General features: G+C 56.3%; 2 protein-coding genes across 5 annotated transcripts; one reads left to right on the top strand and one right to left on the bottom strand.

The window, feature by feature from the left end:
• Positions 1 to 151: 151 nt before the first annotated feature.
• PMM1 (phosphomannomutase 1) lies at positions 152 to 17,289 on the top strand. 2 transcript variants are annotated; one of them, XM_067698222.1, is made up of 8 exons: positions 152 to 312; positions 2,419 to 2,536; positions 3,859 to 3,935; positions 4,071 to 4,162; positions 4,358 to 4,457; positions 6,585 to 6,660; positions 7,462 to 7,577; positions 16,996 to 17,289. In XM_067698222.1, the coding sequence occupies exons 1-8, from the start codon at positions 226 to 228 to the stop codon at positions 17,095 to 17,097; spliced, it is 768 nt and encodes a 255-aa protein (XP_067554323.1). In that variant the 5' UTR covers positions 152 to 225; the 3' UTR covers positions 17,098 to 17,289. The 2 variants fall into 2 exon arrangements, with proteins under 2 accessions (XP_067554323.1, XP_067554322.1); XM_067698221.1 differs by lacking the exon at positions 16,996 to 17,289 and adding an exon at positions 7,938 to 8,462.
• CSDC2 (cold shock domain containing C2) lies at positions 8,690 to 21,960 on the bottom strand. Of its 3 annotated transcripts, none has more exons than XM_067698232.1 (4): positions 21,774 to 21,960; positions 12,715 to 12,730; positions 11,275 to 11,333; positions 8,690 to 10,688 (listed from the first exon to the last, which is right to left on the bottom strand). In XM_067698232.1, the coding sequence occupies exons 1-4, from the start codon at positions 21,932 to 21,934 to the stop codon at positions 10,526 to 10,528; spliced, it is 399 nt and encodes a 132-aa protein (XP_067554333.1). In that variant the 5' UTR covers positions 21,935 to 21,960; the 3' UTR covers positions 8,690 to 10,525. The 3 variants fall into 3 exon arrangements, with proteins under 3 accessions (XP_067554333.1, XP_067554331.1, XP_067554332.1); XM_067698230.1 differs by having other exon boundaries at positions 11,275 to 11,397; positions 12,432 to 12,730; positions 21,774 to 21,942; XM_067698231.1 differs by lacking the exon at positions 12,715 to 12,730 and having other exon boundaries at positions 11,275 to 11,397; positions 21,774 to 21,953.
• Between the last annotated feature and the right edge of the window lie 39 nt (positions 21,961 to 21,999).

Below are 21,999 nucleotides of genomic sequence, written 5' to 3'. Positions count from 1 at the left end.
TCCTTCTGGTGCATTCAGAATTATCCTCCCGAGTCAGCTCAGGCCCCGCCCCTGCCCCGTCCGTGCCACCCCCTGCCTCCGAGATCAAGCCCTGACCACGCCCCTTCTTCGTTTGGCGAGGTCAGGCTGGCCTGCTGGCCCCGCCCCTCCCAGGCCCCGCCCCGTCTAGACTCTTCGCAAAGCCGCCGCCTCCTTCGACTCAGCTGGGCGTCGGGAGCTGCACCCATGGCGGTCACCGCTGAGGGCGCCCGCAGGAAGGAGCGCGTCCTCTGCCTGTTTGACGTGGACGGCACCCTCACGCCGGCTCGCCAGGTAGGGCCCCGAAGTTCAGAAGCTCCCGTCGGGAGTGTCACGCGCACACCCGGAGGCCGAATGTGTGGCCTGCAGCGGCATGACCCCAGACCCCCCGGGACCGTGTGTGGGATGCGGCAACACCCGACCCCTGACACCCCCGGGCCTTCTGCTGGGAGTGATGGGAACCCGGTTCCCCACGTCAGAGCACGCTAGCGTCCGCGCCCACGTTCTGCCCGGGAGCGAGAGGGGTGGGTCGGATTCTGGAGGGAGGAAGCTGCGAGCAGGGGCCTAGTCTCCTCCCCACCCTACCAGGCCTGGCTCCGGGGCGCCCCCGCCTCCCCAGCCGTGGCTCCCACCCCATTTCAGCCCTAGGACGCACCGGTATCGCGAAGCTGGAGTCTGAACCTAGGGTTCCATACAAGGCTCAGCGCACCCAAGCGTTAGGTCCCTATCGGTGGGGGACAAGGGGGTCTCGGAGCCATCCCACCTGACCTTTGCAAGACTGGGCCTGCGTTTAGTTTCTCAAACCCCTCCCCTACTTTCCCTCCCTTCCATCCCCATCCCCCTCCTCACCGAGGGAAGGATGGCGGGCTTCTGTACCATTTAGGCTGTTTTGGGGCTCCTTCCACCTGGAGATGGGGGCGGTGGCTAGTCTGGTCCCATGGGGATATTGTGGTACAGGGTGAGTGGGAGTGCAGTTTTCCTTCTAAAAACATCTCACTGGGTTGTTGATGCTCCAACCTCTGCTCCACACATTGTTTTTCTCCCTTTGGATCTCAGGATGAACCCCCAGACCCACCCTCACCAGCTGGGTGCATGGATAAGCAGGCCTCTTTCTTGCCCTCCAGTCTCGGTCCACCAGGACCTACTGAGGGATCTCCTAGAGCAGGGAGCCAGCAGGTCTAGGTTGCAGGGCAGGGGCTGATAGGAACCCAGGTCTTGGCCTCCCCTCCCCTATGTGAGGGCCCTGGGGGCACAGGCAGCAGTCAGGCCACCTGGCCTTCCAGCAGCTCCCAGGGTCCTCAGGGCTGGGAGGAAGACGACAGTGGAGGGAGGATAGCAGAGTCTAGGAACAGCCCCTACACCTCCCTCTGACCCTTAGCTCCCCTAACCTAATAGCCTAAACAATGACAGAGTGTCAATGCTGTTCACCCACCTGGATCTGTCCTTAGCACTTTTTAAAAGTTAATTTTTAATTGTACACGTATTTACAAAGAAATTCTCTTGTAAAGAATGGAAACATAACAGAGGAGGGTAAAGTCCCCTCTGACTAGTCAGGATACCAGGCCCAGCCCCATCCCCAAAGTTCTAAGGTTTTTTGTGTGATTTGTTTTTAGTAAGTGGCATCATACCGTGTGTGCCTTTCTGCAACTTGCTTTTGACAGTTAACAGCATGTCTTGGGGCTCTCTCATGTTGGAAGCACAGCCCTGCTTTATTCTGTGTAGCCACAGTGTAGAATTTCAGAGCAGGTGTGTGCCATGCTCCGACTGACTAGCTTATTTGCAGTTTTTCACTGTTATAAACCCTCCCAATGAATATCCATATACACCCGGGCAATTCTGTGTGACAGGGTATTTGCATTTAAAGTTTTAATAGGTTTTGCTAAATTAACCTCCAAAGTGACTGTTCCAATTTATACTCTCACCAGCAACATATGAGAGTGCCTGTTTCCCCTATGTCCACCCTAGATGTTGTCAGCTTTGAATAGCTGAATGTTTGAAAACATGGATTATAACTCATTAGTTTACATTTCCTTGGTGGGGAATCTTTTCAAGTGATTAGTCACTAGTTAATTGTTTATTCATTTCCAAGCACTATCTCATTTAATCCTTAACAGTGACGTGGTTGCTACTCCACATGGTTGTTATTATGATTCCCATTTTATAGATGGGACAACTAAGGCAAAGAAAGGCAAAGCCATTTGCTCAGGTCATTCTGGTATTGAGGGACTTGAGCCAGAGTTTGAACCCAGGTGCATCTAATTTGGAGATGTGGGTTCTAAACCTTGACCTGCCTCAGATCTGGGTGGAACATGGGCTCCCAGGATTCTGAGCACTGAGTAACATCTAACTGGAGGTCCCAGATGTGCTGACAGAATGCTGTGCTTCCCTGCCCCCCTGCAGAAAATCGACCCTGAGGTGGCTGCCTTCCTGCAGAAGCTGCGAAGAAGGGTGCAGATCGGTGTGGTGGGCGGCTCTGACTACTCTAAAATTGCTGAGCAGCTGGGAGAGGGGGATGAAGGTAAGAGGAGCAACTAGAGCCAGTTCCACATTCGGGGTGGGGATGGAGGAAGTGGGGAGTTTGTGAGATCCCTGGAGCAATGTGCCTTCAAAGACCCAGTCCTGCTTCTGTGGGGCAAAGGAAGCAGAGTGAACAGCCAGGTGTTTCCTTCAGTGATTCAACAAACATTTGGTGAGCACCTACTATGTGCCCGGCACTGTGCTGGGCTTTGGAGAAACAGCAGGGAACAAAGCAGACAGAATCCTGACCTTGCATAGTTTACGTTCTCAGTTCTCCCTGCTGAGTCTTGATTTCCTCATCTTTAAAATGGGCCTATGGGGCTTCCCTGGTGGCGCAGTGGTTAAGAATCCGCCTGCCAAAGCACGGGACACAGGTTCGAGCCCTGGTCTGGGAAGATCCCACATGCCACAGAGCACCTAAGCCCGTGTGCCACAACTACTGAGCCTGCGCTCTAGAGCCTGCGAGACCCAACGCAGCCAAAAATAAATAAATAAATAAAATGGGCCTAATCAGTAATGGCTACCATTTGTTGAAAATGACCTTGTATTAACTTCTTTTCATTTAATCCTCACAACCGTGCTTTAGAGTGGGTATGAATACCCCATTTAACAGAGGAGGATTCTGAAGTCACCCAGGAAGTTGTGTGGACCCAGAGCCCCTTTTCTCAGCTGGGTTCCCGGTTTCAGCTTAGTTGAGGCAAATGCCTCCAGTTCCTCAAACCAGAGACTTCCTTGACTTTTCCCTTTTCCCCTCCTCCTCGTTTATTCCATCAGCAAGTCCAAAATGTCTCCCTGTGTCCGTGTCTCCATCTCCATCGCCCCACCATAGTCCAGGTGGTCACCTCCCACCTGACCCTGCAGCAGCCTCCTGGCTGTGCTCCAGCCACTTCTTGTGGCAGTCAGAGCCGAAAACTCCCCTTGCAGCCAGCCTTGATAGCACAGTGATGGAAGTTGTAAAATGAAAGGGAAGTCTCCATACAGAGGGGCTGTGAGAGCACAGAGCGGAAATGATGTCCTCTGCCGGGAAGTCCTGGAGGGCTTCCAGAGGAGGGAGCTGGATCTTGGAGAAGAAGTGAAGGGGGAGGGCATCCCAGGCAGAAGGAGCTGCATGAGCCAAGGCCCAGAGCGAAGCTCACTGGCTTGTGTGCTTGTTCGGGAAAAACCAAGCTGCAGGAGGCGAGGAGGCTGGAAAAGCAGCTTCTGGATAGAACAAGTGTGCTTTGGATGCCAGACCAAGGGGTGTGGGTTTCATCTCTCTGCTTGGCTCTGGGTACCCGGTCTCACACTCTTTCTTTCCCCCCTGGCCTCTACATGGCCCTGAAGTCATTGAGAAGTTTGATTATGTGTTTGCTGAGAACGGGACGGTGCAGTATAAGCATGGACGACTGCTCTCCAAGCAGGTCAGTGCCCCCCTTCCCTGGGGCCTTAGGACCCCTTTCCACAGTGGAACATTCCCTTGGTGGCTTCTGTCCTGGGTGGGGGGGGGGGAACAGTGCTGTGCCCACCACACTCAGAGCCCTGTGTCCCTTGCCCAGACAATCCAGAACCACCTGGGGGAGGAACTCCTGCAGGACTTGATCAACTTCTGCCTCCGCTACATGGCCCTGCTCAGACTGCCCAAGAAGCGGTGAGGTCCCACCCAGCCTGTGTCCTGCCCCTCCTGGGCCTGAGCGAGGAAAGGGGCAGGTCTCTCAGATGGGCCCTGACTTGCCTGTGGGTGGCTTCTTGTCCCCCCTGATATCCAGGTGGGGCTGGATTTGAATTCAGGGCCCTTCTCCTTCTCTCTGGCTCTCTGCCCTCCCACCTGCCCCCTCCCCACCAGTGGAACCTTCATCGAGTTCCGGAACGGCATGCTGAACATCTCGCCCATTGGCCGGAGCTGCACCCTGGAGGAGCGAATCGAGTTCTCCGAACTGGACAAGGTGCCACCAACTGTGCAACCTTAGGCTATAGGACCTCAGTCACTCAGCCTCTCTGAGCCTTTATTTTCTCACCATTGAAAAGGATTGGGGGTGGGTGGGTGTTCTGATTCAACCAGTACCCTTTTGGATACCTACCATGCGCCATGGTTGTAGGCACTTCTGCGTCTTTCCAGTACTGCTGGCTTCCCTCCCTTGGTGACCAGCACCACCAGCCACCTACTTACCTGAGCAACACCTAGGGCATCATTTCCACCTGCCCACCCCCATCAAGTCCAGAAGTAACGTCTAGGGTTTCAGCCTCCAGAGTTGGTCTCAGATCCTTTCGCTTATGTGTGTGCCTCCACCCCCTGCCCTAAAGCCCTGCCAGTCAGTTCTCCAGCAGTGCCATTGAGAAGCTTTTGAAGCACATCTGTCTGCCCCCATCCACTCCCTGCTTACAGTTCTTCCATGGGTCAGCTTTCCAACAGGACAATGTCCCAGCTGCCTCCTGTGGTGTCCTGAGCCCCGAGGGGTCTGCCTGGCTCACGGCTCCCTCTTCAGCCTTCTCCCTGTGCCTCTGTTCTTGGAACACACCAAGGTCCTTGTCGCCTTTGGATGTGCTACCCTCGCTGAAGTTTGACTTGCATTTTGCTCATCATCCCCACCATGTACCCGCTCCCTTTCAGGGATGGAGCCAGTCCACCAAGCCTCTTCACGCCCGCCCATCTCTGTCCTTCCCGCTGACCTGCCCTTCTGCTCTCCCCCTGCTCTCTCTGCTCCGGCCATGTCCTCCTTGCTGATTCTAGAGACAGCAGACAGTTTCCTACTTCAGGGCTGTGCCTTCTCACCTCCTTCACATCCGCTCAAGTGTCACCTTCTCAGTGTCACCTTCCCCGAGCATTACACGAAACATTGCAACCCCTTGTACCTGCTGATCTTCTCCTCTATTTTATTTCTTCCCAAACAGCCATCACCCTCTAATCCACTGTATCACCTATTTTTAAATCTTGGTTATTGTCTGTCTCCCCAGCTGAAGCTGTAAGCTCCTTAAGGGCTGGGGTTTCTGTGGCTGTTCACTGCTGGATCCACCGGGCCCAGCACATGCCTGACAGAAGTGCTTGAGAAATACTTTTTGAATGAATGAAATAGATGATATTATACCCATGTTATGAATGAGGAAACTGAGGCTCAGAGAGAGGAAATGGCTTGCCCAAGGTCACTTAGTTGCAGCCCAAAGATTTGAACTTGGGCCTCCGCCTGCTGCCCTCTGATGTTTCCCTGAGGCTGGGTGGGACTTGCAATGATGTCCTAGCTCATCCCCATTCTCACCCTGTGCCCCAAGGCTTCAGGTAGGCAATGCCCGCAGACATGGAGACTTTTCTTGTAGAGTGGTTAAGGTTGACCATTGGCCGAGAACCTCCTCCCACGCACATATTGAGAGGCGGCCCTTTCTCAGGCCACCTGGGTTTCTAATCCCAGTTCCACCTCCTACTTGCCCAGTTACCTGGAAAAGTGGCTTCACTACTATGTGCCTCTGTTTTCTCATCCGTAAAGTGGGGATAATCACAGTTCCCATCTCATGAGCTGTAATGAGACAGGACACGCTGACTCTTCCCGCAGCCCCCAGGGTCTTCTCTTGTCTTTTGGGTCTTGTTTTGCCCTCTTCTGATATTGGAGAGGGAGATGAACCTTCTGATCTCCTGTGTACCCTTCACCAGGGCAGATCTAATATAAATGCTTTACTCTCCTTCAGCCCTGCGGACTGGGCAGAGCTGACAGGGCTGGGTCCTGCCCTGAGGTGGACACTGTGACTTGGGACTCAGACTGTCCCATCCCTTCAGCCTTCCTCCTCGAGCCTCTGCTCCAAGGCCTCCTTCAGGATACCCCGCCCGTACCCCACTGGCAGGATCTGGCGCTGAGTTCAGTTACAGGCCTTTGGGATTCAGGCCCTGGCTCTGCCACTGAGGCTGGGTGACCTTGAACAAGGCATAGCCCCCTCTGAGCCTCAGTTTCCTCATCTGTAAAGTGGGGGGTGGGGCATGACATCCACCTGGAAGACTCAGTGAGCTCACATGCACTGTGTACCCAGCCCAGGGCCTGGCCCACAGCAGCCCTCTGAACCTCAGTCTGCTCTCTCCCCTTCCGCAGAAGGAGAAGATCCGGGAGAAGTTTGTGGAAGCCCTGAAAACAGAGTTTGCCGGCAAAGGACTGAGGTTCTCCCGAGGTACGTCAACCCCTTGGAGGGCCTGAAAGGTCTGGTACATGAGCCCACCCCAGGGCCTCACTCCCAAGGCCAGGCTGCACCCCCCAGCATCTTTAGAAACCCCTCCCAGCCCTCCGAGCACAGCAAGGGCAAGCTGAGCCAAAACAGGCAGGCACTCCAGCCCTCGAGGCTTCCCCACCTAAACCCAGGCAACCCACACCTCCCACCCAGTTGCTCAGGTCAAAAACCAAAGCGTCTCCAACCACCACCTCCCGCTACAGTCTATCCCCTACAGTGGCCAGAGAAAAACAGACCCTGTCATACCCCTGCTTATAGCCCTTCAGAGGCTCCTTCTCACTCCTCATGAAACCCAGGCCCCCTCCCTGCACCCCAGGGCCCGCATGCCTGTGCTGCTGCCCTTTCCCAGCTTTCTGTGTCACTGGGACACTCCACGCCCTTTCCTGCCTTGGGGATTGTATCATTCCCTGGCAACTGCCACTCTGGCGCAGGTCTCAGCTCAATGTCACCTTCTTGGACAGCTCTCCCCTGATCGCACCGTCTGGGGAGCTTCCCTCCCCCGCACCCTGCCCCCTTCATTGACTTACACGATCTGAAAGGTGGTCTGGTCACTTACCACCCGTTTCTCCCACCTGGATCGTAACTCCCGTGAGGATCCTGAGTCTGTCCATGCCCTGTGCCTGGTGCTCAGTAGGCACTCGGGTTGTTGAATGAATGAATGAATGCACGAAGGGCCTTGCCCGAGGTCCCCGTGAGCCGCCCCTCTGCCGGCCTCATCTGCCACCCTCACTCCCACCCCCACAGGAGGCATGATCAGTTTTGACGTCTTCCCTGAGGGCTGGGACAAGCGCTACTGCCTGGACAGCCTGGACCAGGACTGCTTCGACACCATCCACTTCTTTGGGAACGAGACCAGCCCCGTAAGTGTGGCTCAGGCTCAGCCCAGGTCCCCCCACCCCAAGTCACCTTCAGATCGGGGCCAGGACATGGGGTGACAGAACAGACCTCCTGGGAAACTCCCAGAGAACAGCCAGTGCTCACCAGCCCCATCACACAGATTGGAAGGCTGGGGCCCAGAGCTGGCTGGACACTTGCCCCATGTCACACAGCAAGTCAGGGCCTCCTGGCGGTTCTAAGGCAGCAGGAGGAGGGGCAGCTGTGTAGGAGCCGGTGTGGGGAGGGGATCCCATGGCAGAGTGGATGTTGGGCTCCAAACCTGGGAACCTCCTCCAGGCACCACATGCGTACATATGCCTTCACTGCCCTTCCTCTGTGTGCAGGGTGGGAACGACTTTGAGATCTACACAGACCCCCGGACTGTTGGCCACAGTGTGGTGTCCCCGCAGGACACGGTGCAGCGATGCCGTGAGATCTTTTTCCCAGAGACAGCCCACGAGGCGTGACCAGGGCCCACACCTGCCCCTTGGGACTTCCAGAGAGCTCTGCCCGGCCCTAAGAGAGCCCCTGGCCCTGGTGTTCGGGGGCGCCAGGGCCCCTCCTCTGGCCCAGGACACCTGCCTCATGTTACCTGCCTAAGTGGGCCCAGGGTCTGTGTGGACAGCCACCCCCAGCTGGTCAGCTCGTGGTGGGCCTGGCTCCCGTCCTCCAGCCCGATGGCCCCGGCTGCAGCTGCTGCTCGTACTTCTGGACAGAACAGGTTTCTGTCTACGCGGGAAGCGTGTGCGAGTGTCGGTACAAGATAGAGCCCGCACTGCTTCCCTGCCCTAGATGGGGAGCACAGCAGTGGGGAAGGTGCATACTTGTGAGAACTTGATCTCACAGATACTAAACTTCGTGGAACGCGGTGTGGAGTCTGAATGGCTATTTGGCCCCAGTCACAGACGCTGTTACAGCCCTGCCTTTGCAGATGCGAAAACAGGCACAGATGGCAGGGACTTGCCCCAGGTCACACAGGGAATCTGATGCAGTCGAGGAGGGTGGGCCATTGAAGCCCCAAACAAGGGCTGTTTGAGGTGTCCTCCCCCAGCCCCTTCCCCTGGGACCCAGACAGAAAGGCAGCTGTGGGTCAGGCTGAGTCACAGTTGAGGGTTTATTGCCAGTGTGAGGAAGGATGGGGGAGTCCAGGTGGCTGGGGGTCTCAGGAGGTTGGACTGGACGCTGTGGGGCGGCCCCAGGGCTGACGTTACCACAGCCTGCTTCCTGGTTGGTGCCTAAAGCGGGGGCCTACTCCTGGTGTGTGTGTGGGGAGGGTGTCTTGGGGGTTCCCAAGAGTTAACCTTCCGCCAAGGAATCCAGGGAGCCTTGTTCCTCAGGGGAAAGGCCTCAGGCCTTGCTAGAGTAGCCCCAGCTCAGCGTGGGGGCCAGGCTGGGCCATTCTGAGTTTTAGGGGGCTGGCCAGTGCATCTTAGCAGCTCTGGTCTTCCAGCCTCTGTGCTGGGGACAGGGGTGAGATACACATACCTCAGCTGGTGTCTCCCCTGGGGCCTTGGGGCACCTACAGGGCTGGGGATCCTCCTAGACAGTCACTGACCCCCACATCCTTGGCATCTGTTTCACTCAGACTGGGTTTCATAAAGATCACTCCCTGGCAGGTCCTCCCTTGAACCCCATTTCTTCCCCCATCAGGTGATGTGTTCTCTGGAGGGGAGTGTGGTGGGAAGGTGGGGGGATGGAGGTAGACCCCCTCCTTCCTGACCTCCCAGGCCAGGCCAACCCCCTGCCCAGGAGTGAATGCACGCAAACACATCCTGGCCCAAAAGGAAGAGGGATACCCCACACCTTAAGGGATGGACAAGACAGGCCACACCTCAGCCACTGGCCTGTTGGTGGCCAGTGGGAGCCACTATCCCATGGCTTTGGGAAGAGGGTCCAGCAAGGGGGGGCTGCAGGGCTGGTGGTCTCCCAGGCTGAGAGCTGTCCTTGTGGCTGGCTCGCCTGAGGGCATGTGTGTTCCTCCATCGCTGGGTCCTCAGCGGCCATGATGGCTGGGCACGGGCAGAGCATCAGTGGGGTTTCTGAGTCAGGGCAAAGGGGATGGCTGCCTCCAAGCGGGGGGAGCCGTGCTCCCACCCCTCTGCAGACCTTTGCCTCCCCGGGGTGGAGTCAAGGCAGCAAGGCTCAGCAAGGCCCAGGGAAGTGGACACAGCCTCAGTTTGGGGTTGCCAAAGCCACTGCCAGGCTGAGGAGGCGCTGGCCAGCAAAACCGGAGCCCCCAGAACTGCCTTCTGCCCCCAGGCCCCTCTTTCCTGCCTCAAGTGTGCTGAGAGCGAGCAGGAAGGAGGGAAGGCTGGACCTTGGCCATGGGGGGCGCGAGGGGGTGGCCTTTCTGCCCCGGGTTTCACCCTCTTCCCCGGCAAGAGGCCGGGAGGCTCCCCCAAAGCACTCAGTGGCCTGGCTTCTGAGAGGAGGGGTCCAGGTCACAGTGGGAGACCCCAGCCCGGGGGGAGGGGGCTGTGTGTGAGTAGCACAAGCAGAGTCTGGCCCCCGGGGCCAGGCCTGGAGCAGAGGCAAGGGGAGCAAGCTTGTACGGGGCGGGGGGGCAGGGCCCACTGCTGCCCCGACTCCCAGCCCAGGCCTGACGCAGGCCCTCAGAGGCTCAGTGGACACGCACATGGGTGTTAGGAGGGCAAGAGGGTCCTGTGCGTGTGTGGCAGGGAGGGGAGGAAGGAGAGAGAGTGGAAAGCAGGGAAGGCAGGTCTGGTGGCCTTGCCCTCGCTCCAGCTCACACGACAGTCACGGGGTAGGTGGAGGCACACACTCACGCCCACAAGCACAGACAGACACACGTGCACGCCGAGGCCGCCCGGGGGACTGGCTCAGCCAGTGCCGTGGGGCGTGGAGCTGGCTGCTGCCCATCTACCCTGTGTGGCTCCCCCCACGCCTGGCGGCTGGCACAGGGGCCAGCAGCCTAGGAGCCCACGACCTGGCCGGACCACGTCTCGTGGGGAGTGTGTGGAGCCAGCTGGGTGAGCACCACCTCCACGGCTTGGAACTTCTGGTTCTTGGGCGGGATAGGGCACATCTTGTAGGTCACCTCGTCGCCTTCCACTGGCACGTACTCCCCCTCGATGCTGGTGGGGGGGAGGGGGTGTCAGCCCAGGAGCAGGCCCCCTCCCTGGATGCCCCCTGTGGTCTGGCCTGAGGGCATCCTAGCCCTGGGCCTAGTTAGGCCAGGGAGCCTGAGCCAGCCTCCCTTCTCGGAGCCTCAGTTCTCTAATCTGTAAAATGGGAATCATAAACAGCCCCTCGCTATGCTACAAAGTGAGACGCAAAAGGGCTCAGGGAGGTTCCCAAGGCTTAGGGCTCAGTGACTCCACAGGTCACACCTGGCATTAGGGCTGGGGGCCAGGCCTAGACCACCTCCCACCTCCTAGCTTCCCTCCAGGCTGAAGGGCCCAGCCCTCTCCGTCCCCGTGATGCGGGAACAGGATCCCAGGACTCAGGCAGTGGTTCCCAGGGCTACTGGGGTCTGAGTGCCCCCTCTCCATCTGGCCCCAGCCCTCCTCCACCCATGCCCCTGGAGGCCCTATGAGAGGAGAAATGTGCCAGGAACAGACTTCAGCCAGTGAGGGGAGAGGCCTAGGGAGCATTCTGGAGGCACTGCTAGGATACTGCAGCAGGGGCCCAGCCAACAACGGGGAAGGGGGAGAGACTCACTCAGACACATGCACGAAGATGTCCTCTGACCCGTTCTCCGGGGTGATGAAGCCGTGGCCCTGTGAGCGTGAGAACTGCTTACAGACACCCTTGAACACGGGGCCAGCCGAGGCACGGGCTGTCCTGAAGATAGGGTAGGGGTATTGGAACTGTGGGCTGGGGACCCCCTCCCTGGACCCCCACAGCTCTCCCGGGGCCCATCTGCAGGGCCTGCCTCAGCGCTAGCGCTGTGGAGAACCCTCCCCAGGGCAGAAACCACCCATAGAGATTAGTTCAGTCCTCTCATCATCCCATTGGACTATAAGGAGACTGAGGCCCAGAGAGGGAAACTGGCTCTCCGAGGGTGCACAGCAAGTGGGTCTCCTGACTCCCAGCCAGTGCCCCTCTCCCTGTACAAGACCCTCCCCTCCTGAGGTTACATGGATTCCTGTTGTAAGATTTCGAAGTGAAGAATGTACAACCTAGGCTTGAATAACTCCCAGAACGAGGAGCTCACTATCTCCTGAAGCAGCAGTATCCATCCTGTTCACTTATTTGTCATTCATCCATTCATTCATCATTTATTAAGCATCTGCTCTGTGCCTGGTCTTGGGTTGGACATGGGACAATCAGCGCTTGCCATCAAAAACCCCTCCTTTGACCAAACCAAGTCAGCCTCCCTGTGGCTCCCACAAAACCCTTCCCCAATTTGACTCCACCCCGTGACCCACCCCAAAGACCCAGGGCTGGTCTCTGTCCAGCCTGCCCGCCTCTCTCCAAAGGTCCACCCCATGCCTCTGCATTTGCCCAGGCTGTTTCATCCACCGGGAGCACCCAGCTTCCTTCTTCACCTGATAAATCTTCCAAACCCAGCTAGGACATCTTCCCTGATGCCCAACCCGGCCAGGTGTAGTGAATGGTGGACAAATTCCCTCTGGATTGTAAGCACCTTGCAGGCTGAGACTTTGCCTTATTCATCACTGGATCCCCTGGTCGGGAGCTCAGTACAGCTTTGTGGAATGAATGAACGCTAGCAGTTACTGGAAGGTCCTTACACAGCTCCCCTGTCCTCGGGTGAGGACAACAGGGGATGGAGGAGGCTGGGAGCTGGGCAGCCCCGACTGGAGCCCTGTCCTGGGGAAGGACCACCAGAGCCTGGGTGAGGGGCAGGTACTCACGCTGAATACGTCCTGGTCCGTTTGGTGGGCAGGGGACTGGGCAGGTCCCGAGATGAGACACAGCCTCGCTCCCAGACCCTGCTGCCCTCCCGGTGGAATGGGAAGGTGGGCCAGACAGGGGACTTGGGGGAGTGGAGTGGGGGCACGACCGGGGGTGGTGTGGGCTCCGAAGTCATGGTGGAGCCAGTGGGAGAGCCTGGTGGGCTCCCAGGCGCAGGGGCCGGTGAAGGGCTTGGGCGTCCTTGTGGGCAGGGCCCGGCCTGGCCCTGCTCGGCGGACTCACCAGCCACAGGCTCCGTCTGGAAGCGGGAGAGAGAGGTACAGGTGAGTGTGGTCCAGGGTGGGCAGCTTCTGGACACAAGTCTGGAGGGCTGGGCCTGCCTGCTACTCCTGACAGAGTGAGTTCAGGCCACTCACAGCCCCTGCCTGACTCAGTGTCCTCCCCAGAAAGACAAAATGGTCATACAACCTTGCTGTGGGCTGAATTGTGTTCCCCTAAAATTCACATGTTGAAATCCTAACCCCTCCAATGTGATAGTATTTGGAGATGGGGCATTTGGGAGGTAACTAGGTTTAGATGAGGTCAGGAGGGTGGGGCCCCCATGATGGGATTAGTGTCCTTAGAAGGACAGACACCCCCCCACCCAGACCTTGCCTCCTTTCTCCCTGCCTTATGAGGACACAGCCAGAAGGGGGCGGTCTACAAGTTAGGACAAGAGCTCTCCCCAGACAGAGCCAGACCATGCTAGCACACTGATCTCGGGCTTCTAGTCTCCAGAGCTGTAAGAAGTAAATGTCTTGTTCAAGCCCCCAGTCTGGGGTATTTTGTTAATGGTGATCCAAGCTGACTGAGACTAACCAAAAGTCCTTCCAGCTTGAAGTTCAATTCTTTAACTTGGGGCCCTAAGAGGTGGGATGGGTAAAGTGGCCAATGATCCGGGACACAGTGTGGCACAACTACTAGCAGTTTCAAATCCACAGACCTGGGTCTGAATCTCAGCTTTGTCACCTGTAACTTGGTGACCTCAAGCAAGCCACCCAACAGTTCCAACATGGCAGGTGGGAATGTGGGTGAATGTGGACCCAAAGGGTCTGGGTTTGAATCCTGGCTCCTCTACCTACCAGCTGTGCAGCCTTGGTCAACACTCATAACCTTTGACTTGGTTTCCTGCTCTGTAAAATGGGGATAATGTTGGTTCTTATTTCACAGAGCGGTTGCTGTGAGGATTAAATGACTTTCTGCATGCTTAGAACAGGGCCGGGGCATGGTGAGCTCTTAGGAATGTTGGAGATTCTTCCTTAGCCCCAGGTTCCCCCTCTCTAAAATGAGGTTGAGAATGCTTACCACGCAAGGCTGCTGAAGTTTTTGGGTTTTGGTCACACCACACAGCTTGTGGGATCTTAGTTCCCGGACCAGGGATTGAACCCAGGTCCACGGCAGTGAAAACCCGTGTCCTAATCACTGGACTACCAGGGAATTCCCCTGGTTGCTGAGGATTCAATGATTTAGTGTGTGTGACGGCATCTGGCATCTTGTAGGTACCCAATAAATTGCTACTATCAGTGCTAATCAATAGAAATTCCCCTGTCAACAGCTCAGTGCCTGGATGACCTTAAAAAAATTCATCCTATATTTTTCTCTGCAGAGGAAGAGAATGTAGTTCCCCTACCCATGCACTCACCCCCCCTCCCCCTCCCCAGGGGCTGGAAAGTCTTGGGCTCAAAGAGACGCTAGCTGTTGACTGAGCCTGGGGCGGGCAGCCTGCCACAGTGGGGCCAGGCAGGACACCTGGACCAGGAGAGCTCCAGCTCCGCTGCGTGTTAGCCGTGGACTTGGGTAGCACTTCCACTGGCCTCAGCTTTCTCATCTGTATAATGGAGCTGATAAGCCCCGCCTCACTCCCTCACAGGCTATGGTGAGGCTTGGCTAAGGTGGGGGATACAAAGAAGTGCCCATTGTCCATGGTCATATAAGAGTGAGGGTGACGAGTTCCCCACCTCCTCACCCCCATTCCTTCACTCCCCCCCACTTCACCCAAAGGCCTTGGGGCCAGAGGTGAATCCCTGAACTAAGTCTCTTTCTGGCCTCCATCTCCACCCTGCCCTGCCCCCCAGGGAAGAGTTCAGGACTCCTTAGGACTCCAGAGCCCTGCATGGACTAGAAGAGCCAAGGAGTCACCCCATTCAACCCCCGTCATTGGAGCAGGTCTCCTGGCCACTGTTCAAGATCACATAGCAAGTGGGACTTTTCTGGGTCAAGGTGATGAGCTGACTGTGCCATCCCTGGGGGTGGAGATGCAGCCTCCCTCCTCCCCAGCAAGCGCCCAACACATCCCTTCCAGCCAAAAGAACTGCCAGGGGTGGGGTGAGAATTGCCCCTCACAGCCCCTCACGCTGATGTGCAGTTTTTCTCTCTGAGCCCACTTGAGGAGGCAGGGATGGACCAGGTTTAGCATTTTTATCCCTATTTTATTTAGTTATTTATATATTTATTGGCTGCGCCGCCCCGCGGCTTGTGGGATCTTAGTTCCCCAACCAGGGATCGAACCCGGTCCCTCGGCACTGAAAGCGTGGAGTCCTAACCACTGGACTGCCAGGGAATTCCCATGTCCCCATTTTAGAGAGAAGAAAACTGAAGCAGTCACAGAAAAACTTGCACATGAATGTCCATGGCAGCGTTACTCATAACAGCCCCGAAGTGGAAACCACCCAAGGGTCCAACAACAGATAAATGGATAAACAAGATGTGGTTAACCATAAAGGAGAGTATTATTCAGCCATAAGAAGAAATGAAGTACTGATACATGTTACGTTACAGCTGAACCTTGAAACCGTGAACCTCGAAATCATGATGCTATATGGGAGAAGCCAGTCACAAAAGACCATGGATTACATGATTCCATGCATGTGAAACGTCCAGATTAAGCAGACCCATAGAGACAGGAAGTAGATTAGTGGTTCCAGGCTTTGGGGAGGGGGAAGGAGAATGAGTAGTGACTGCTAATGGGTACAGGGTTTCTTTTGGGGGTGATGAAAATGTCCTAAAATTGACTGCAGTGATGTTGCACAACTCTGTAAATATACTAAAAGCCATTGACTTGTCCATCTTAAGCGGATGAATTATATGGTGTGGGAATGATATCTAATAAAGCTGTTACCAAAAAGGAAGACAGGCAACAAAGCTACCCAAGATGACACAGCCAGGAAAGCAGGAGATGACGGGCCCTGCATCACAGCCCTGGGTGCCTGCTTCCCTAACTGGGTGAGGGTGGCCGGGGGCAGGGAGAGGAGCTCGGCCTCCCTTTCTGCAGGAAGCAGGGCGGCGCAGCCTGCCCACTGCACAGTTTTCCCAGGCCTGGTATTGTGCTTGGCGGTGACAGCCTGTGCTGGGAGGTCATGGCGGGTGGAGGGGAGGGAAGGAGGTGGGGGAGGGGCAGAGGCAGCCCACAGTGGTTACCAGGGAGATGCAGCTGAGCTGGGCCCTGCTCTGGCCAGCCAGGCCTCCAGACCCAAGACTGAGTGAGCGTGCCTCCCAGGTCTCATGCAAAGCGGGCAGTGGGGAAGGGGAAAGAGGCACCAATTTTCCAGGGTTAGGGTTGAGGGCAGCCCCCCTCCTTCCCTTCCCCCAAATGGGCCAGGCAGCAGAGGGGGAGGAGAAGGGGATGGAGTAACAGCAGCAATTGACATTCATCCCCTGTAGCTCCCAGTCCACAGCCCCACCTACCCATAGGGGCTCCCAGGGAGAAGGTGGGGAGTTGACCTTCGGGCAGGAGCTGGGGCTGGAGGGGCAGACGAATTAGGCCCCACAAGTGCCAAGAGCGCTGCTCTGAGATCTCCCCTCTCTCCTTCCTCTTATGGAAAATGGGGATTACAAGAATCCGTCCTCCGAGAGCTTCAGTGAGAATGACATGGGATGGAATGGGGGAAGCACTGGGTAGGTGCTGGGTGAGAGGGTGCTCCTTCCGGACAAGGTGGCTAAGTTGGGCGTGGAGGGGAGAGGGAGTGGGCAGAAGGAGAGACCCGCCAGCCAAAGCCGCCCCTTATGCTCATCTTCCCTGTTTCCCCAAGGACTCACCCACACACTAGGTCCCTGCGCTGCCCCTCATAGCTTCTCCTTTCATTTAGTTCCTGCAATAGTCCTTTAAGGCTGGTGCTATTATGACCCCATTTTGCAGATGAGGAAACTGAGGCTCAGAGAGGCTGTCACTCACTCAATGAGACACAGCAATTAATGTCTGAGCCAGGACTTGAACCAGGGGAATCCGACTCTGGAGCCTTGGAGTGGGAAGTCAGGAGTCCTGGGTTCAGCCCCTGCATTGCTACTGACTTGCTGTGTGATCTTGGACAGAGTCTTTCCCTCTCTGGTTCCTGCCAGAGCCCTGGACTTGAAGAAACTCTACAGCGCAGGGCAGCCTGGGAGACCAGGGAGAGCGGACCAAGGGGGTGCTGAGCAAGCCTCCAGTTCAGACCCTTTCTCCAGAATATTGCCACAGAAGGGGGCAAGTGAAGACAGGGCTTTTATTGTCTGAATGCTATACACAGTCTTTACAAAAAGCCTTTACAGGACTTCCCTGGTGGCGCAGTGATTAAGAATCAGCCTGCCGACGCAGGGGACACAGGTTTGAGCCCTGGTCTGGGAAGATCCCACATGCCGCGGAGCAACTAAGCCTGTGGACGACAACTACTGAGCCTGCGCTCTAGAGCCTGCAAGCCACAACTACTGAGACTGCGTGCTGCAACTACTGAAGCCCATGCGCCTAGAGCCTGTGCTCTGCAACAAGAGAAGCCACCGCAATGAGAAGCCCGCGCACAGCAACGAAGACTCAACAGATCCAAAAATAAATAATAAAATATTTTTTCTTTAAAAAGTCTTTACAGAAATTATTTTCCATTTTTAAATTTCCCAGTTGCCCTCAAAGGTTGAAATCACAATTGTTTCCATTTTACAAATGAGGAAGCTGAAGCTCAGAGAGGATAAGTGACTTGCCCAAAGTCACACAGCAGGTAAGTGACAGAGGCCAGATTTGTCTGAAAGCAAATGGTGCTTTTCCTGCGAGGATAAATTCTGTTCCTGGTTCAGCCAAGACAAGGCTGAAGTTTTCCCAAAAGAACTTTCCCTGAGAAAGGGGAAATAAACTCCGAGAGCAGAGAAATAGATGTGTCTGTAGAACATGTGCTTCAACTCAAACAGAGCTAAGCCCTAGCTCCTGAGGAATTCGGTGTGCCCATCTGGGGGCATCTCTGGCCTGGAATAATGCCCTTCAGAACTAGCAGTTGGAGGGCAAGAGGACAGCTCAGGACCCAGAGGGCCCAGGACTGAATCCTGGCTCTGCAGTGTCCTAGCTGAGTGACCCTCCCTCTTTGAGCCTCAGTTTCCCCATCTGTCCAATAGGGCAAATCGTAGCACCCTGTCCAGGTTATGAGAGGAGCTGGGAGCTGTGTCAATGGTCCACCTGTGAGTGTTTTGGTTCTGACCCTGCCAGCCAAGATCCTCTTCATTTCCCTGCAAGAAGATCAAACCCCAGCAATTCCACAGACAAAAGGGCCAGGGGAGCTGAAAACAAAACATCAGGGCTGTTCGGAGATAACCCTAGGCAAGGTCGTGATACAGCTTCACAGGGCTGTGAATGGTGACTCAGCCCTGACAGCAGGTGGCCATCAACCTGGTGTTGGGGCTCCTCCAATTATCAGCTCCCCAAAAAAGAACTGGGCAGGAGATGGCCCTCAGAGTCCTCTGTTGACCAAGCGAATCCCTCTCCTGGGCAGATCAGGGAAAGCAAGGTGGCTCAACCACCCAGGGCTGTGTGACCTGGGGCAAGCACCTGCCCTTCTCTGGGCCTCAATTTTCTCCTCAGCTATATGACTCATCATTGGTCCAGATGACTCATGAGGGTCACTCCAACTCTCCTCTGAGGTTGTCAGAAACACACACGTCACTGAATATGATTGCCAGGCTCTGGGACAACAAACAGGAGAGGAGACAGCCCTGCCCTTAGAGGGCCCCATTCCACTGGGGGTAGCAGATAGACAAGTAGAACACAGGGTGGTTAGTCCTGATACGACTAGATCACAGCCACCGGGACTTCCCTGGTGGCACAGTGGTTAAGAATCCGCCTGCCAATGCAGGGGACATGGATTTGATCCCTGGTCTGGGAAGATCCCACATGCCGTGGAGCAACTGAGCCCGTGCTCCACAACTACTGAGCCTATGCTCCGGAGCCCATGAGCCACAGCTACTGAGCCCGCGTGCCACAACTACTGAAGCCCATGCTCCTAGAGCCCGTGCTCAGCAACAAGAGAAGCCACCGCAATGAGAAGCCCGTGCACCGCAACGAAGAGTAGACCCTGCTCGCCGCAACTAGAGAAAGCCCGCGCGCAGCAACGAAGACCCAATGCAGCCAAAAATAAATAAATAATTTATAAATTTATTTTATAAAAAAACAAAACAAAACAAAATTCAAGTAGTGAGTTTAAAAAAGAAAAAGATCACAGCCACCATCGATTGATTATTAACCGTGTACCAAGTGGTATGCCAAACCCTTTGCCCTGTTTCCTCATTTACTCCTCACAACACACCTACATGATAATTACTGTTATTAACCCTGTTCTTCAGAGGAGTAAACTGAGGCCCAGAGAGGTGAAGAGTTTTGCTGGGGTCACACAGCCTTCCACACCCTGGAGACGTTTTGGGGGGCGGTGCAGAAAGGCCTCCAGTGGGAGGCGCAGCAGGTCCCTGAAAGCGCCTGCCTCCCCTGGAGAGGGAAGAGAACAGGGCCTGGGGTTCTATTTCTGGCTTTGTGCTGACTCAGACTGTGACCTTGGGTGAGTCACTTGTCAACTACAGCAAGCTTAAAAGCAACTCCCTCAATAAAAACATCCCAGCCCGAGCCCCCATTGTGGAGGAACAGAGAGGGGGAGGAATGGGTATGGTGGCTTGGAAAGGGGAAGGGCAGGGAACACAGGGTGATGGTGGAAGGGCTTTCTGAACTTTGAGGTCTTGCCTGTGATGGGCCAGAGGAGGTGAGGAAACAGCCTCAGAACCACCAGAGAGAAGCTGGCACTTCCCCGGCCCCTCCCCCTCTCCCAGCCTCCCAGACACTCCTTAAAATACATCAGTGCCAAAGCTGCTCTAGCAGCTGGAGGTGACCTAATTAAACCTGGTTCTTTCCCTCTCCCACATCGTGTTTGTGTGTTTGTGTGTGTGTGTGTGTGTGTGTGTGTGTGTGTGTATTGCAGGGAGGTGGGGGTGCGCTGCCCCGGCCAATACTTGAGCTTAATTGAGACCCTTTAACTCTCCTCCTTGTTATGTCCCCAAGCTGCCCTGGGGGGCTGCTATGATTAAGCCCTTTGGGCTTCCTTGGTATTAGTGGGGGTAGGGATGCCAGGATGGACACCACGAGATCCATGCTCACATCCCAGCTCTGCTGGGCTGTGTGACCCTGGGCAAGTTGCTTTCCCATCCTGAGTCCCCCTAGAAAGAGGTACGGCCTGGTCAAAGTCACATTTAGACTGGCCGAGCTTGCATTCAAATCAATATAACCCCAAAGCCCATGAGCTTTCCAGCGTGCCATGCCACTCCTCCTGGTGACCATCATGCCACTGGCTTTGGGGCAGGGGAAGAGCTCCCCGCTCCCATTGCTTTTTGCCTCCCATCTTAATGCTCTGCATGGACAAAGGTCTGAATTGCCCCAAGACCTCTTCCCACCAGGCTCTGGGTCCTGGTTTTGCTGGTTGTTACCAATGGATGTGACCAGCTCAGCTAAGCCCTGAGCTCCCTCTGCTGGTGCCACTCTCAGGGACTTGCCTCTAGACCAGCCTGCAGGTGTCCCCTCCCCACCAGCCAGCTGTGTGGGACCCCCCAGTCCCCCCTAGGGAGGCCCCCTCCAAGGCCAGTGGACTTCTGTGAACATTGCCCATCCATCTCTCTCCAGGCCTGGGAGAAACCTCTGTGGCCAAGATTGTCCCCTGACCTCTCCCAGGCCCCTGTGAGCTGGTTCCTGCTTACACCTGTCTTTGTTTTTTGTTTTTGTTTTTGTTTTTGTTTTTGGAGGAGGGTCAGACAGATCCAGAGGGGTGGGGCAGATATGGGGAAATAGATGTTTTTGGAAAGGACTTAAAAGAAATGGTGGGGGGAGGTGGGGTAGGAGGCTGGGAGGAGGAAATATCCAGAATTTGGAGGACCCAGAGGCCTCTGGGATGGAGTCAGTTTTGGGGAACTGGCTCCCCATCCCCCAGGGGGCTGGAGACAGTCCCTTCCGAGGGAGATGTCTCCACAGGAGCATACCCAGGCGGGCATGATGCCAGGCTCTCAGAGAGGTTGCCCACCCTCCACCCGGGCGCACTTCCTCTTCCCCTCCCCCAGCCCCAGCGGATGCAGCAGTTCACACTCTGTATTTATTATTGTTCTCGCTCCGCGTCTCCCTCCCCTCTGCCTGGGAAGAGTCTGCAGGCTGGCAGATTGGCAGGAACCTGCTGTCTCCCTTCTGGGTGCCAGCATCACCCCTTATCTCCGCCCGGACTCCTTGTGCCAGGGTCAAGCCACTGAGGAACTCGGCACTAAGCAAGGCTGCCCGAGTCCCTGAATCCCACGGCAGGGGACCCAGCAGCCCCTGGCTTATCACCCCTGCCCTCCAGGGGCTGCGTCCTGGCAAGGGTGGAGGTTACAGCCAGACCAGTGGGCAAGGGAGAGGAGTGGCCTTAGGAGAGGCAAGAGCTCCTGGTGGGGTTGGCTCTGAGGCAAAGGGGAATATAAGAACATGGAGCCACCTCCCCAAGCCAATTAACACCATTATCCCCCATCACATCAGGGAAGAAATAGTCAGGATGAGACAGCTGCTCCAGGTCCAACTATCTGCCTGCCCCAGATGGTCCCTGCCGACCCCCAACCCAGATTCCAAGGGGAAAGACCTATTTTGCTCCCTGCTGCACTCTCTTTTCAGTGTCTGGTAGGAGACACAGTGATTTCTCCAGTCATTTCTCTCCCCCTGGTTCCCAGACAGGAGGCTGCGGCTTGGCAAGTGTCTGATGCTCTCTGCTTCTTGAGCCAGACACAAGTCCCAGACACACACACACACACACACACACACACACACCCTCTCACAGGGAGCCACACAGCCTCAGCTTCCCCTGGGGGCCAGGGAGAGGGAGCGCAGGCAGCGGGATGGCCCGGTGGGCTCATGTGCTCAGCCGCCTGCCCCTCTTCTGTAAACTGAACGGGGCTGAACCAGCCCCAGGGGAGGTGCCCACCTTCCCAGTGCCCCCAAATCACGCCTCCCTCCTTCGCCCCTGCCAGAGCCAGTTTCCAGTGTGCCCTCTGTGTGCCCGCACGGTCTGGCCCCTTACCTCTCCCTGGCAGCTGAGGTCCTGGCACTGCCTCCTGCAGCTGGCTTCAGACTCGGCCTCTCGCGCGCGCTTGGAGCTGATGAGCAGGGGATGGTCTGAAAGATGAGCTGTGTGTATGACTCTGTGTGAGTGTGTGTGTGTGTGTGTGTGTGTGTGAGCATGCGGCACCTCAGGCCCCTCACTCACTCACACACGCCTTCCTCCTGACGTCAGGAAGAGCTGGAGG

This window comes from Pseudorca crassidens, chromosome 11, assembly GCF_039906515.1.
Source record: "Pseudorca crassidens isolate mPseCra1 chromosome 11, mPseCra1.hap1, whole genome shotgun sequence".
NCBI classification, from domain to species: Eukaryota; Metazoa; Chordata; class Mammalia; order Artiodactyla; family Delphinidae; genus Pseudorca; species Pseudorca crassidens.
The sequence above is the reverse complement of the archived record's forward strand: the minus strand, read 5'-3'. Positions and strand labels throughout refer to the sequence as shown.

Bases quoted from the DNA above. Each gene is read 5' to 3' on its own strand.
- PMM1 (XM_067698221.1), top strand. From the start codon at position 226: ATGGCGGTCACCGCTGAGGGCGCCCGCAGGAAGGAGCGCGTCCTCTGC. The intron at 313-2,418 runs GTAGGGCCCCGA...GCCCCCCTGCAG, and splicing joins CCCTCACGCCGGCTCGCCAG to AAAATCGACCCTGAGGTGGC. The intron at 2,537-3,858 runs GTAAGAGGAGCA...ATGGCCCTGAAG, and splicing joins GCTGGGAGAGGGGGATGAAG to TCATTGAGAAGTTTGATTAT.
- CSDC2 (XM_067698230.1), bottom strand. From the start codon at position 12,607: ATGACTTCGGAGCCCACACCACCCCCGGTCGTGCCCCCACTCCACTCC. The intron at 11,398-12,431 runs GTGAGTACCTGC...CCCTATCTTCAG, and splicing joins CGGACCAGGACGTATTCAGC to GACAGCCCGTGCCTCGGCTG. The intron at 10,689-11,274 runs GTGAGTCTCTCC...CCCCCCCACCAG, and splicing joins ATCTTCGTGCATGTGTCTGA to CATCGAGGGGGAGTACGTGC.